This window comes from Bos mutus, chromosome 6 (assembly GCF_027580195.1).
Source record: "Bos mutus isolate GX-2022 chromosome 6, NWIPB_WYAK_1.1, whole genome shotgun sequence".
NCBI lineage: Eukaryota > Metazoa > Chordata > Mammalia > Artiodactyla > Bovidae > Bos > Bos mutus.
This window is the reverse complement of record NC_091622.1, coordinates 91,559,449-91,574,293: the sequence shown is the minus strand read 5'-3', so window position 1 is coordinate 91,574,293 and position 14,845 is coordinate 91,559,449. Positions and strand designations below refer to the sequence as shown.

General features: G+C 37.4%; 1 protein-coding gene across 1 annotated transcript in view; it reads left to right on the top strand.

The window, feature by feature from the left end:
- Positions 1 to 14,845, top strand: part of CCNI (cyclin I) — a 38,816-nt gene that overhangs the window by 18,791 nt on the left and 5,180 nt on the right. Inside the window, exons 3-6 of the mRNA XM_005899152.3 lie at positions 6,715 to 6,843; positions 9,616 to 9,690; positions 9,841 to 9,981; positions 10,527 to 10,757. Of these exons, the coding sequence (XP_005899214.2) occupies positions 6,715 to 6,843; positions 9,616 to 9,690; positions 9,841 to 9,981; positions 10,527 to 10,757 (576 nt within the window). The remainder of the gene's footprint in view (positions 1 to 6,714; positions 6,844 to 9,615; positions 9,691 to 9,840; positions 9,982 to 10,526; positions 10,758 to 14,845) is intronic.

Here is a 14,845-nt window from a genome sequence, read left to right as displayed (position 1 = left end):
AGTAAAAGAGCAAGAAGTGTGTTTCAACCAGAGGGAGCAGTGATATAAAATACCATTACAGGAGTAAGGAAGAAACCCTAGATAGAAGTACTGCTCTTGCGCATTTTAAGGCAGAAAGGGATGGAAGGTGAGTGAGGCTGGAGAGGTAGGTCAGAGAGGGATTTGCATGCCCTGCCTGGGGGATTATACTTCATCTTTTAGGTAATGGTGAACCTTTTAGAGTTTAAAGCTAGACAGAATTTGTGTTTTAATAATCAGAATAGCAGAAAGCTCTGTGTTTTACCATGTTGAATCAAACCATTATAAATTCTCTTTGGGATTAGTTGTTCAACAACTATACTGAATTCTCTTAACCCTATTTGAGCAATCCATATAAGAGAAAACAGATCTCTTGATTAGGAAATATGAGTGAGTCTTTGCAAACTGATCTTTTGTGGGAGTTTTTTGGTTTCTGTTAGTTTTGGCTAGTAATGATAATACTAGCCATGCAAGAATGCTTTCTTGGCTCCATTCTCAGATTTTTTAATACAAAGTATGTTAAAGTCCAAAGAGTGTCATGTTTTCTTTCATAATTATTTGCATTATAATTGGTTTGAAAGAACTATTTATAAGTAACATTTTGTAAATTTGTTTCTTCTGGCATCACAAACCACTGGGTATTTGTAGAGGAAGGAAAGGACAAAACTAACGTTTAACTGCTGTTTGCATTCTCTGTGTTTCACACAAGTTAAATCACTTAGTTGTAATATGTAAATCTCTATTTAGCTATGTTCTCGTGTGTTCTACCTCTCCGTACAGCACATTATGTCCTCCTCCTGTGAGACTTCTTACAGTTATATGTTTGTGTTATTTGTTAACAAATAACACGATGTCAAACACGGATAGTCACATTATGTGACTATGTGTAAACATAATGTCAAACACAGATAGTCACATTATGTAATGTAATCTGTTATTTAGGGATTTTTCCCCCCTATATCCGACCTGAAGGTATTGAATTAATGCTGTTTTTGCTCCTTATTGCTCTTCTAGATCACTATTCTTTCACTTCCCTAAAAGCCTACCCACTTTCATCAGATTGTATCACCCTCTGCCTCTCCTTGTATTAATTTATTTCATTGAATTGTTCGGATGGCTTAATTAACATTGCTATTTTTGTTTTTGCATTTTTAAATAAAAGCTCCCCTTTGTAGAAATTTAATTTCTCTTGAATGTTTAATTATCTCCATCTAAAAGTTTTGTGGCTGCTTCAGTTGGTTCTCAGGGACCTGTGGGGCTCCTGGTCCAGCTCCTAAAAGTAACACCTCACGGCTCTGTGGAAAATGGAATATTTTAAAACCAGTACCGAGGGACTAGCTGTAGGGCTGTGTCTACTTCTCCCACCTCTAGAGAAGCCATAGATCCAGACAGTATTTTGCTGACTTTTTCAGACTCCTTCTGTGAGAGTGAGGATCCAACTGCTGGCTTTAATATCCTGGCTTTAATAACCTAACTCCAGGTTCCTCTGTCAAGTTGGAAAGTAGTCTCTTTAGGACGTTATTTTCCTGTTACCCGGTATACCCCAAGCATTTCAAGCCCACAACTTCAGTCCCATGAGCAGCTTTATGTTTCTTTTCGATTCATTGAATTGTATCACTAGTTGTTAGAGTATCCATTCTAGCGGTCTTTTCCATCCACCTTGATTTTTATTTGCAAATCTGAGGAGCTTAACACTAGGTTATTGTGTTGACATTAGTCCTGTTGACATTAGTTGATTCCAGGTTGACATCAGTCCTGTCCTTCAGAGTAAAGTTCACAGGTTTAAAATACTTAGTTCTTTTCCTTGCCTTGTGAGTGATCACCCCCTGCCCTCACTCTTAAGACACAAGGTAGTTGCTGTCTTCTCTTAGAGCCTTTTGTCCTGCACCCACACTGGGCCAGGCGCCCTTCCAGTGTCCCCCCTCACCCTGTGCATACCTCTGTTCTCACGTTACCATATTTTATTAATGATTTCTGATTGTTTGCCTCATCATGAGGCTTTGCTTTAAAGTTCAAACAGGGAGATTGTCATTCTTCATTGTATTCCCATGGCCTGTTGTATGATCCACACTTAATGTTCATTATTATGAACTGAGTTAAATGTCTTGAGTATCAGATGTTTTCAAATTATTGTTCATAGTCTTAACACCACTTTGGTGGTGAGATATTAATATAAAAGGTTGTAAACCATCTTTGTCTCATTTTCTTGTCAGTATTTCTTGTGTAGTATTCTAGAGTCAGTTTTTATATAACAAAAGGAATTGACCAGGAGGCAAATATATATGGCAGCTAACCATCATAAATGCCAGTGATAACTGAGTTTAGAGCTAAATATAAAAATTATGTATGTGTGATTAGTTGGTTTGGCCACAAAGAAATACTTTACTTTTGGGGTCAAAGCTGAAAATTGACAGAGGAGTTGGAATAAAGGAAACTGGCCAGTGCACTATCAGAGGTTACAAGGAGCACCTGGCACTGTTCTTGCAACGCTAAAGAAAACCAAGAGGAAGGAGAGAAGGAATTCTAGCTGAAGTGCCTATTTGAGGAGATCCACTGTCAAGATGTACAGCCTTTCATACTTTAATAACTCTTAATGCATCTCTCTGTGATAGAGGAATTAATTTCATAAAGTTGACTCTGAGTGATCAGGAAAAAGGTTTAAGCTGTGGTCTCTGTGCTTTCTGAGGAATGAGATGAATAATATATTTTTAAAGAGATTTCCATCCAAAATGGTTATGATGGTGAATCCTGCAGTGCTTAGGTTAAACCTTTACTTGTCTGGAACCTTCACTTATTGAAAATGGTCTTTTCCACTAATCACGGAGCCATTTCTGTACTTTTGTGTGTTTACCTGACAGCAATACTTACCCACTCCAGTGTTCTTGCCTGGAGGATCCCAGGGACGGCGGAGCCTGGTGGCTGCCGTCTGTGGGGTCGCACAGAGTCGGACACGACGGACGCAACTTAGCAGCAGCAGCAGTACTTACGTATATCTGTTCTATTTATTAGTAGTAAATTAAGTATTACTAGGTTTGTTTTGTTTTTATGGTTCCTATAAAACTGAAGAGTAAATAAATATTGCTTTAAAGTATGTACCTTTTGAAAATTAAGCCTGAATCCAAAACTTAAAAATAATATGTAGGAAGATTAAAATGATAATAGTGTTTGTATAGTAATCTCTAATGATAAATTCAGATTCATTTCCCCTTCAGTATCCTTTCATCTTTAAATGTATATTCATCTTTTGTCCCTGGTATCTTTCATTTATTCCTGTTGAGTTTAGTTTTGTTTTTAATGGACTATCAATCTGTTATCGTGGCCCATTTAAGATAGTTTAATGTCTGTTTGCTGCCTTAGAAAGAAATTCTCTTATTCTTACTAAATTTTCTTATTCTCAGGAATTGAGAAAACTTAATTCCAAAATTACTATAGTTTGTAACAATGTTACCTAAACTTTAAAACCTTAATTTGATTATATAGATTTGTGGTGTGATGACATCGTGAAAATTTTATTTAATAAATAAGAGAATACTGGATATTGATTTCTATTAAATGCTGTAACTAGTACACTGCAGTTCAAAACAATCAATTCTTAGGTGATCAGCCTTCTTTATGGTCCTACTCTTATATTCATATATGACCATTGGAAAAACCTTAGCTTTGACTATATGGACCTTTGTTGGCAAAATAATGTCTCTGCTTTTGAAGATGCTATCTAAGTTAGTCATAGCTTTTCTTCCAAGGAGCAAGCGTCTTTTAATTTCATGGCTGCAGTCACCATCTGCAGTGATTTTGCAGCCCAAGAAAATAGTCTGTCATTGTTTTCATTGTTTCCCCATCTATTTGCCATGAAGTGATGAATCCGGGTACCATAATCTTAGTTTGTTGAATGTTGAGTTTTAAGCCAACTTTTTCACTCTCCTCTTTCACTTTCATCAAGAGGCTCTTCTCTTCCTCTTTGCTTTCTGCCATTAGGGTGGTGTCTTCTGCATATCTGAGGTTATTGATATTTCTCCTGGCAGTTTGGATTCCAGCTTGTGCTTTATCCAGCCTGGCATTTCGCATGATGTACTCTGCATATAAGTTAAATAAACAGGGTGACGGTAGCCTTGACGTTCTCCTTTCCCAATTTGGAACCGTTGTTCCATATCCGGTTCTAAGTGCTGCTTCTTGACCTGCATACATGTTTCTCAGGAGGGGTATAAGGTGGTCTGGTATTCCTATCTCTTTAAGAATTTTCCACAGTTTGTTGTGATCCACACAGTCAAAGACTTTGGCATATTCAATGAAGCAAAAGTTAGGTATTCTGGAATTCTCTTGCTTTTTCTATGATCCAGTGGATGTTAGCAATTTGATCTCTGATTCCTCTGCCATTTTTAAATCCAGCTTGAACATCTGGAGCTTCTCAGTTCACATACTGTTGAAGCCTAGCTTGGAGAATTTTGAGCATTACTTTGATAGCATGTGAAATGAGTGCAATTGTGCAGTAGTTTGAACATTCTTTGGCATTGCCTTTGGGATTGGAGTGAAAACTGACCTTTTCCAGTCCTGTGGCCACTGCTGAGTTTTCAAATTTGCTGGCATATCGAGTGCAGCACTTTCACAGCATCATCTTTTCAGATTTGAAATGGCTCAGCTGGAATTCCATCACCTCCACTAGCTTTGTTCATAGTGATGGTTCCTAAGGCCCACTTGACTTCACCTTCCAGGATGTCTGGCCCTAGGTCAGTGATCACACCATCATCATTATCTGGGTCGTGAAGATCTTTTTTGTACAGTTCTTCTGTGTATTCTTGCCACCTCTTCTTAATATCTTCTGCTTCTGTTAGGTCCATACCATTTCTGTCCTTTATTTTGCTCATCTCTATAGACTTGTGTACTCTGGACATTACATGTAAACATGATCATATAATACATGGTCTGTTGTGACTGTCTTCTTTCACTTAACATATTGTTTTCAAGGGTCTTCCATGTTATGGCATGACTGTACTTCATTCTGTTTTTTTTAAAAATATATTTATTTATTTAATTTGACTGCTCCAGGTCTTAGTTGTAGCATGTGAGATCTTAGTTGCAGCATGTGGGATCTAGTTCCCTAACCAGGAATTGAACTTGGGCTCTTGCACTGGGAGCTCAACGTTTTAGCCACTGGACTACCAGGAAAATCCCAGCACTTCATTCTTTTTTGTTGATGAATAAATTTCATAGTATGGATATATCACACTTTATTTATATCCATTTATCAGTTGATGGGCATTTGGGTTGTTTCTGCCTCTTAACTATTATGAATAGTTACTGTTTAAACGTTAGTGTACAAATACTTGTGAACATTAGTGTACAAATACTTGTTTGAATACTTGTTTTAAAATCTTTTTTGTATATGCTTAGGAGTGGAATTCCTGGGTCATATGATAATTCTGTGTTTAAACTTCTGAGGAGCTGCTAGATTGTTTTCTGAAGTAACCGTACCATCTTTCATTCTTAGTAGGTGAATGAATGAGGATTCTAATTTCTCCGTATCCTTGCCAGAATTTGTTGTTACTAATTTTTTTTATTGTAGTCATTTTTGTGGGTGAGAGGAGATACTGCCTTTTGATTTTGATTTGCATTTCCCTGATATGTAATAATGTTGAGCATCTTTTCAAGTGCTCATTGGCGACTTGTGTATTTTCTTTGGAGAAATATCTATTTAGACCCTTTGCTCATTTTAAAATTTGGTTTCTGTCTCTGTTAAACTCTCAGGAGTCTTTGCATATTCTAGATATAAGTACCTAATTAGATATATGATTTACAAACATTTTCTTCATTTTGTGAGGAACCATTTCACTCTTCCCATCGTTTACATGTTGTTTGCTTATGAAAAGCTGAAGATAAAATAAAGATATTTGCTTTGTTATGACTCTGACAGTAACTAAGTCAACTTTGTACTCCATAGCCAAGTTACACGAGTTTTATATTTTCTATAGTTATACTGGAATGACTTAAATGATAGATTGAGAAAAGAAGTACTTGGGACATTTTTAATTCTCTGATTTCACATTAAAAAAGAGCAATGCTTCATTTACTTTAAAAACTGTGTGAATGACTCAGTTATTTATTTACCAAAGTAGCAGAAGGGTATATATTTGTAAAGTAATTTAAAGTGAGCTGTATCACCCGAAAGTTGATACCCTTTTTTAGCTGATTGAGATATTGATTACTGTGTTATATCAGCATAGGGTTCTTAACTGGGGCCAGTTGTGCTCACCAGGCGACATTTGGAAATGTCTGGAGATATGTAGGTTGTTCTGCTGGAGAAGTATCTAGCATCTACGTAGCTTCGCTGGTGGCTCAGAATCCACCTGCAATGCAGGAGACCTGGGTTGGGAAGATCCCCTGGAGGAGGGCATGGCAACCCACTCCAGTATTCTTGCTTGGAGAATCCCATGGACAGAGGAGCCTGGCTGGCTACAGTCCACGGGGTCACAAAGAGTCAGACATGACTGAGCGACTAAGCACAGCACAGCAACTAATACATAAGGTTTTATCTTCCTTTATCTCAAGTTTGTTAGATTTTGAATAAACTTAGAAACATTTTCTAACATGTAAACACATATTCCATAGCATTTGCTAACCTTTTATAAGTGAGAATTGCAAATATATCTTGATGATAACTTGAAACTTATTCTCTTTTATTTTTTAATTGTTCCCTTATAGAATGTTTCTCCATCGCAGAGAGATGAAGTGATTCAGTGGCTGGCCAAACTCAAGTACCAATTCAACCTTTACCCAGAAACATTTGCTCTGGCTAGCAGTCTTTTGGACAGGTTCTTAGCTACTGTAAAGGTAAATATTCTAGAATATACTTACATACAACTTCTGTTTTAATGGTTTATATGCCGCACCAGGGGCAATTAGTAGAATATTCTACAAGGTGGAAAGGAATGGAAAACCTTCTTAAAGATAAGATATATATCTGTAAGAAGACATGATGTCTTCTATTATTGCTTTAAGTCTTCAGAAATGTTTCCGATTATATTCTGTAAGTATTCATAGCTTATACTTAACCAATGAAATTTATGTCTTTCTTTTATAGCATTGGTAGAAAGTTTAGTCATCTTTTTAACACGTTGAATACTAGTTGTGAACAGTGAATCAGACTAGAAAAGTATAATAAGCCTATTGCATATTTTTCTGTCACTACTTATTTATTGAATCTCTTTTTTGTAGTTTTCTGAACAGCATATAAGTACTTTCTAGCAGCATGCATTTGGAGTATAACAAGATGAAAACTGAACTGTTTTACATAACTTTGGTGTTTTTTTGTTCAGTGGCAGTATTACAAATAAGTTTTATGTTATCCCTATTGGTATATCATTGGTTATATGATGTGAAATCAGTCATGGAGGCCCTTAGCAGATCTAAAGCAGAAAGTCAACATTTATTCAATAGCAAGACATGAAACAAAAAAGCAATTCAGTTATCGTTTGTATCCCTAGGAATATATATATGTTGCAGGAACTATGAGTTCAGTGCTGAGGGTACTGTATTTTTTGTTATTTGGTATAACAAATAGAAGCCAAAGAATTATGGAATGGAAGAATTTGGATGGCCACTCAGTTACCTTTTTATGTTTCAGACTTCTACTTTTGAGAGACTTAAATTATGATGATCCTAATTGCCTGAAGTCTGGGTTAACTGAGATGCCAACAGTTATTTCAGCATCAAGTCCTCCTCCCCTCTCCCTGTTCCCCTGCTGTAGCTAAGCTCCCTTTCACAGAGAAAGATACCATGGGGCCTGATGTTACTAGCATCAGATGCTTACTTAGAGATGGCTAATCTATATTGAAACAATTAATTTAAAATGTATTCATAGTTTAAAGGTGCTTAAAGCAGACCATAAAAGGATTGCAACAAGAATGGAGCCTCAAGTCTAGCTGTGCAGAAAAAGGTGCTATGAACTTTAAAAGTACAGACCTTGAACCTTATCCCAGACCTACTAAATCTGAATCTCTAGTAGGTGAAATCTGAACATTTTTATTTAAATAAAGAAACTACATAGATGATTCTGATGTACATCCAGGATTGAAAATTACTGTCTGTTTAAACAAAAAAAACCCCACATATTTGCTGTTGGGGTTCTTTACAGTACTAAGTTTACTCTTGGTGCCCTTGTTTTGGGGATTTCATTGCCTACCCAGAGTTGCTAACTGTTGGACTGTCTGTAATGAACTCTGATTTCCTCAAGGATATGGAGTTGATACGTTGTTACACAGGGAGAAATAAGAGAACCTGAAAAACTGTCAGAGCCACAAGATCTGACTTCACTTTCTGGATCACTTGTGGTATCTCTGTTAACCTCTGAGACTTGTTTTCTCATCTGTAAAGCAAGATATAATATTTATGGCAATGTTTTCTAAACATAGTATTCTGATTAATATTAATGATTACTTTAAAATATTGATAGAATTGAACTGGCTTTTATTTCTCATATGGGCTTCCTTGGTGGTTCAAATGGTGAAGAATCTGCTTGCAATGCAGGAGACCTGGGTTCGATCCCAGGTCGGGAAGATGCCATAGAGAAGGGAATGGCAACCCACTCCAGTATTCTTCCCTGGAGAATTCCATGGACAGAGGATCCTGGTGGACTACAGTCCATGGGGTGCAAAGAGTCAGACATGACTGAGCAACCAACCCTTTATTTCTTATACAGGAAGAGGGATGGAAGATTCCTAGACTGTATGCTACTTCCATTGAGGCATTGGTTATTGACTGGCCTATTTATTAAATAATTAATCAAGGCTAAACTATCATGATTATTCATTTGGCCACACCATATAGCTGTGGGATCTTAGTAACCCAACCAGGGATTGAACCCAGGACACAGCAGTGAAGGCACCAAATCCTAATCACCGGACCTCCAGGGAAATCCCTGTCCTGATTATTTAAAACTGAATTGGCAAACTCTTACTCTACCAGTTGGGTAGAAAGTTATTATAGATACGGAAAACAGGCAAACTTGAGCCCTCCTAAGGGTGTCAAATCTAAGAAAGATTTTCCCCACCGTGATTGATTCTGTATATATTTAGGAGCCTTTCATTCTTATCATGGATTTGAATATATAATTTTTTGGGTGAACGTTTAATTAGAAAATTTGCTAGCATGTCACTTTGTAAAGTATGCAATATAATAGCCTTCATTTTATATTCCTTTCTTAATTCCCCTAACATCTCGTATGTTAATCTTAACTGATATGACAGATAAAATAAAACCAGCTTTAAAAATACACAAATATATTTTTAATTGGGGGAATTTTATAAGTAAAAAAATGTCTTCTAAAATCAAGCTCACCTCTGATGGATAGAAATTAGCTTTGGCTAACTAGCATTGGTTGAACTTGGAAGAGAATGATCTTAGTATTTCCGTAGAGTGTGTAATATGGCTGGGGTTATAAGTTATCTCTGATCCTAGAAAGCAGTGAATGAAAGCCAGATTAATTTGAATTCCACAGGGTTGTGTGCATACTTGCCTCGTCTGCATATCTAGTTTCCAAAAATAAACTCTTTTTAACTTTTTGACAAATCACTGAAGTTGTTTTTTCTCTCTTCCTTGTTTTAGGCCCACCCAAAATACCTGAGTTGTATTGCAATCAGCTGTTTTTTCCTGGCTGCCAAGACTGTTGAGGAAGACGAGGTAACTATTTTCAAGATTAGTCATGTCTCTTTGTTGAAAGTTTTATCCATTTATTAGCTTGTTTTCTGTTTACCAAAACAAAAACTGAAAAAACGAGTTAATTTTTTTCTGTCCTGCCCTCCCTGCCTCCTCCCCTTTTGCTTTGTCTAGAGAATCCCAGTACTGAAGGTGTTGGCAAGAGACAGTTTCTGTGGCTGTTCTTCTTCTGAAATTCTGCGGATGGAGAGAATTATTCTGGATAAGTTGAATTGGGATCTTCACACAGCCACACCATTGGATTTTCTTCACATTGTAAATTCACCTGAAGTCTTTCAATTTCCTACTTGAGTATATAGTCCTGTTTTAGTAACTTGAAAAGTAGATTGCCCACTCTTTTGGCGGGGACGGGGAGCTGCACTGAGTCTTTGTTGTTGCTTCAGCTTTTCTCTAGTTTTGGGGAGCAGGGGCTGTAGAGCGTGTGGGCTCAGTAGTTGTGGCTCCTGGACTCTAGAGCACAGGCTCAGTAGTTCTGCTGCACGGGCTTAGTTGCTTTTACAGCATGTGGGATCTTCCCAGAGATCAAACCCATGTCTCCTGTATTGGCAGGCAGATACTTTACCCCTGAGTCACCAGCGAAGTCCTTTTTTTTGTTCTAATTTTTAGGAAAAGGAAAATTACTGCAGTTAGCCAAGGAAAAAGTAGAAATTAAGATATATGTCAAATCACTGAAGCTAAAATTGCAAACTTAGAAATTGAGTAATACCTGAGATTACATGAACTTTTGTACATAGCTTATCTAGACATTTAAGTAACTAGAATGATGTTCTTGTGATTTAATTTTAATTTTTTTTTTTTAGTTCCATGCCATTGCAGTGTCAACTAGGCCTCAGTTACTTTTTAGTTTGCCCAGTCTGAGCCCATCTCAACATTTGGCATTCCTTACCAAGCAATTACTTCACTGTATGGCCTGCAGCCAACTTCTGCAGTTCAAAGGATCCATGCTTGCCCTGGCGATGGTTAGTCTGGAAATGGAGAAACTCATTCCTGATTGGCTTCCTCTTACAATTGAACTGCTTCAGAAAGCACAGGTAGGTGTCAGTCTAATTAAATGGCATTCATTTGTCTCTTACTGGGAAAATAGGGTTAGCAGATAGTTATAAAAGTAAGATATTTTTAATCTTGTAATGGCAGCTTATTTTTAAGGGCAGACGAAGTATTATTACACACTTTAAATGTATAGGTTAGACGTCTTTTTTTCTCTTTTAAAGCCTAGACAGTATTTTCGCGATTCTTTTCATCCCTCCTCTAGGTGGTGGTGGTTGTTTAGTCACTAAGTCATGTCCAACTTCTTTGCAACCCCATGGATTGCAGCACTAGGCTTTCCTGTCCTTCACTATCTCCTGGAGTTTGCTCAGAATTCATGTCCACTGAGTCGGTGATGCTGTCTAACCATCTAACCTTCTAGGTTGCTGAAAATCTTAATCTTAAAAGATAACTAAGATTCTTGCTAATATAGTCTCCATTGATTTTGTATGAAGAACCTTACTACCTATTAGGCTTCATTACAGTACTTCTGTAGTTAACTCATTTTTTTAAAAAGATAAGGCAAAAACATAAACCGCAAGAAGTTGCTTTTTAGACAAGCAGATAATTTATTGTTGGCTAGAGAAGGAAGTATTTGGCAAATAGAAAGTATATTCCTGAAGTTCCAGGACTTTCTGAAGTAGTTGCCTAAGGTTGGTGAGTAGCTTTATCTGCAAATTGATATAAAATGTTTGAGGTTGGTTAAATTTTTATCAACTATCTATATAAAAACTAAAAATTTAGTGGAGAAAATTCTCATTCAAATGAAAATTTGAAATTCAAATGAAAAGTTAATAATGGTTACTCTGTTAGCAACTATTTGGAGAGGATCCTTACTGGTTCTGTTCATGGCATTAAATGGAACCTACGAGTTTAGATCTGCTGCATACCATACCCCTTAGCCAAATGAGTCCCTAATAAGACTTTTGAGCCTACTTTCCCTTTTATATGTCCCTGTTTATTCTCATTTGGCAATAGTTATTCTGATTTGTTTTATTAAATTTTATTTAGAGAAGAGACTGCTAAATTCTGAGCATAAAAACATTATGTAATATAAAAACCAACTTCAGCAAACAGCTGCAATCTTTGAGTTGATAAAACTTATTAAAGAATTCTATAAAATAAAAATGAGAATAATACTTGAATTTGGTATTTTGTAAGACAGTAACAGTTGATAGATACAAGCTGTAAAAGCTAACAGACCAAAAAAAAGTTAGCAGACATATAAAATATACTTTAGGGCAGCCTCTCAGCTCTGAGAATTTCATGCTTTAGTTTGTGAGCAGAGAAGGGCTATCTTTTCATAAAAAGAATGATGATAATAGAGCAATATATCAACTAGAGCTCTATTCCTCTTAGCTGTGTTTTATTCTGCTTTAGCATAGCCCAGCTTGTTCTCCTTCCCTGGGACCCATGATATTAGTGTAATACAGGCTGTTTCTCCATACACAAGGAGATACCTTCTTTTACTTGCATTTGTTACATTGAAATAATTGAGAAATGTTTTTTTCTATTGAAATAATGCTATAATGAAAATAAACCCTGGGAGATAGTTGCTAGTTAGTGAGAATTTTTAGAAAGTAACATCAAAAACTACCACTTAAGGGAATAGTGTGACACAGAGCACTTACTTTGCCTACCTTGAGTGTTGGAAAAGGAAGTTGAATGTTAATCATTTACATTAGACTCTGGAAGTGGGGGAAGGGACATTAAGAGAACCTCCTACATTTTTCATCTTTATTGGAATGAAGGACATAGCTCTAAATGCCTCCATGACTTTGTTTCTGTGCCTGTTTCCAAGTTAGTGCAGAGAAAATTTGCTATGTGAAGAGTTACTAGCACTGAGAAAGGACAAGCTTTGAACCGTAAATAAGAATATTGTAAATAACATGTATATTCTGTAGCTTTGATGGCTTGTTCTTTGCTGAAGAACATTAGAGAATATGCTTATTCTCTATTGTAAGTCTTCTGGTGCTAAAAGAAAGTGTTCACCAAAACTGTTCTCCCCAGGTATTATTATAAGCTTGGAATTTGAAGGAACCTTCTTAAAAATCAGATTATTCAAACTCTTTATTTTATAGCTGCAGTGCAGAGAACTTGGGATTTTCTCAGAGACACACAAAACTTGGTAGTAAAGAAAACTAGAAAAACCCCAGTGCTTTATCTATACCATAAAAATCTTGAAGATTGTAGTCCAGTGGTTTTCAGTGTTTTCTTTAGAAATAGAACTCTTCCTCACCCACCTCCCCCCAAATCTTGTACACACACAATTCCCAAATCCTAAATAGTAAAGTATTACTTTGTAATATGTGTTTGGGGCAGAAGCCTATCAGATGCAGTCCTATTCAACATGGCCTCTTCTCTTTCATAAGCTGTTTGGACATAGTTTGAAAACCACTGTTCCATTGTCTTATATATGTATATAGTTATGTTACATTTATTGAGAAATCTATGGTCAAGGTATTGGGGATACAGTGATTCCAAAAAAAGTCTCTGCTCCATGTAGTAGTCAAGTTATAATGAGGAAGACAGTTAAAAACACACATAAGATCACAAAACTTCAGAGAGTTTGAGACTTGGTCTTAGCAATTCTCTGAAATCCTAGTGGCCCAAATCTGTGCTTAGTCGCTCAGTTGTCTCCAACTCTTTGCAACCACATGGACTGTAGCCCGCCAGGCTCCTCTGTCCATGGGATTCTCCAGGCAAGACTACTGGAGTGGGTAGCCATTGCCTTCCCCAGGCCCAAATATGAGTGGCTCCTTATTCTTTAAGACAGTTATTTTTGCTAAGTTCATCTCTGTTCACATAGGAACACTAAGTCTAGTATCTTTGTAATTAGACCTGTGACAAAGCCATAGTAATATCAGATACTCCTCCTGGATTTCTAGTTGTTGTATAGGAAGTTCTTGCATCAGATTGCTAAGATGGTACCGACATTACTTCTGACATGTTTCCCAGTGTCGTGGTTTGAGAGGACTGCTATTGGTCCATCACAGGCGTCCATGCTGTGAGGGGCCCCATTGTCAGCAGCTCTGCCTGTGTTCCCTCTGGACTTCAGACAAAGTACAGGGAGTGTTTCCTGGTTTGAAAGGCAAGCCTTCTCTTGTCTTTTCTAGTCCCCTCACCCACTCTACTGCCACATCACCACCCCTCTTACCTCTTATGCTACCTTTTGGTCATCATTTTGAGCTGGCCAACCCTCTTTCTTCTTACTCCTCTCATTGCTCTGTTTCTGTGGCTGTACTCATGTTCTCCTCTGATTGATGCCATCTGCCTTGATAATCTCAGGATGTTAAATCTCCCCAGATGAGCTTGGTGGTCTTCCTGTCCCTAAAGCGATAAAGCATCTGCCTGCAATGCAGGAGACCCGGGTTTGATCCCTGGGTTGGGAAGATCCCCTGGAGAAGGAAATGGCAACCCAATCCAGTATTCTTGCCTGGAGAATCCCATGGACAGAGGAGCCAGGCGGGCTATAGTCCACAGGGTCGCAGAGTCAGACACGACTGAGCGACTTCACTTAACTTTAACTTCCTGTCCCTAACCAAGGTCCCTAGTCAAAGTATAAGTTTACCTCTGTGGTGTAGTGTTAAGAGTATGGAGTTCAAGAAGCAGGCCCTCCCCACCAGGTCTTCTAGTCCTTCCTGAAGGTGCCTCGAGTCTGACTCCTTATGGCACTAGTGTTTTCAGGGCTTTGGGTCCATCTGAATCAGTTACATAATGCTATTCCGATCTCCCTTTCCCATCAGTAACCTGTTCGGCTGTCTTCTCTGTAAATGTTCAAGGCTATTTGCCTTACCTCCTTGGTAAGCTGAATTACAGTTCTGTTTGTTTTTCTAGCAAGGGATACTGGAAAATAGTTACCCTTGAGGGAGATGGTCGTCCTAAAAAATAACAATAAATGTTCTCTTGACACTCTGCAACTAGAACATGTTCATTTTAAATCATTCTATGAGTTTCATTAGAGAACTTGTCTGGTGTCTAAAGTTGCAGTAATTCCAGTATATATGCTTATTTTGTTTCTTCCACTGTATCTTAGCAAGGGCCATATTTTATTTTCTTAGAACAAACTCAGGTTGCAATAGAAGGAATTTAT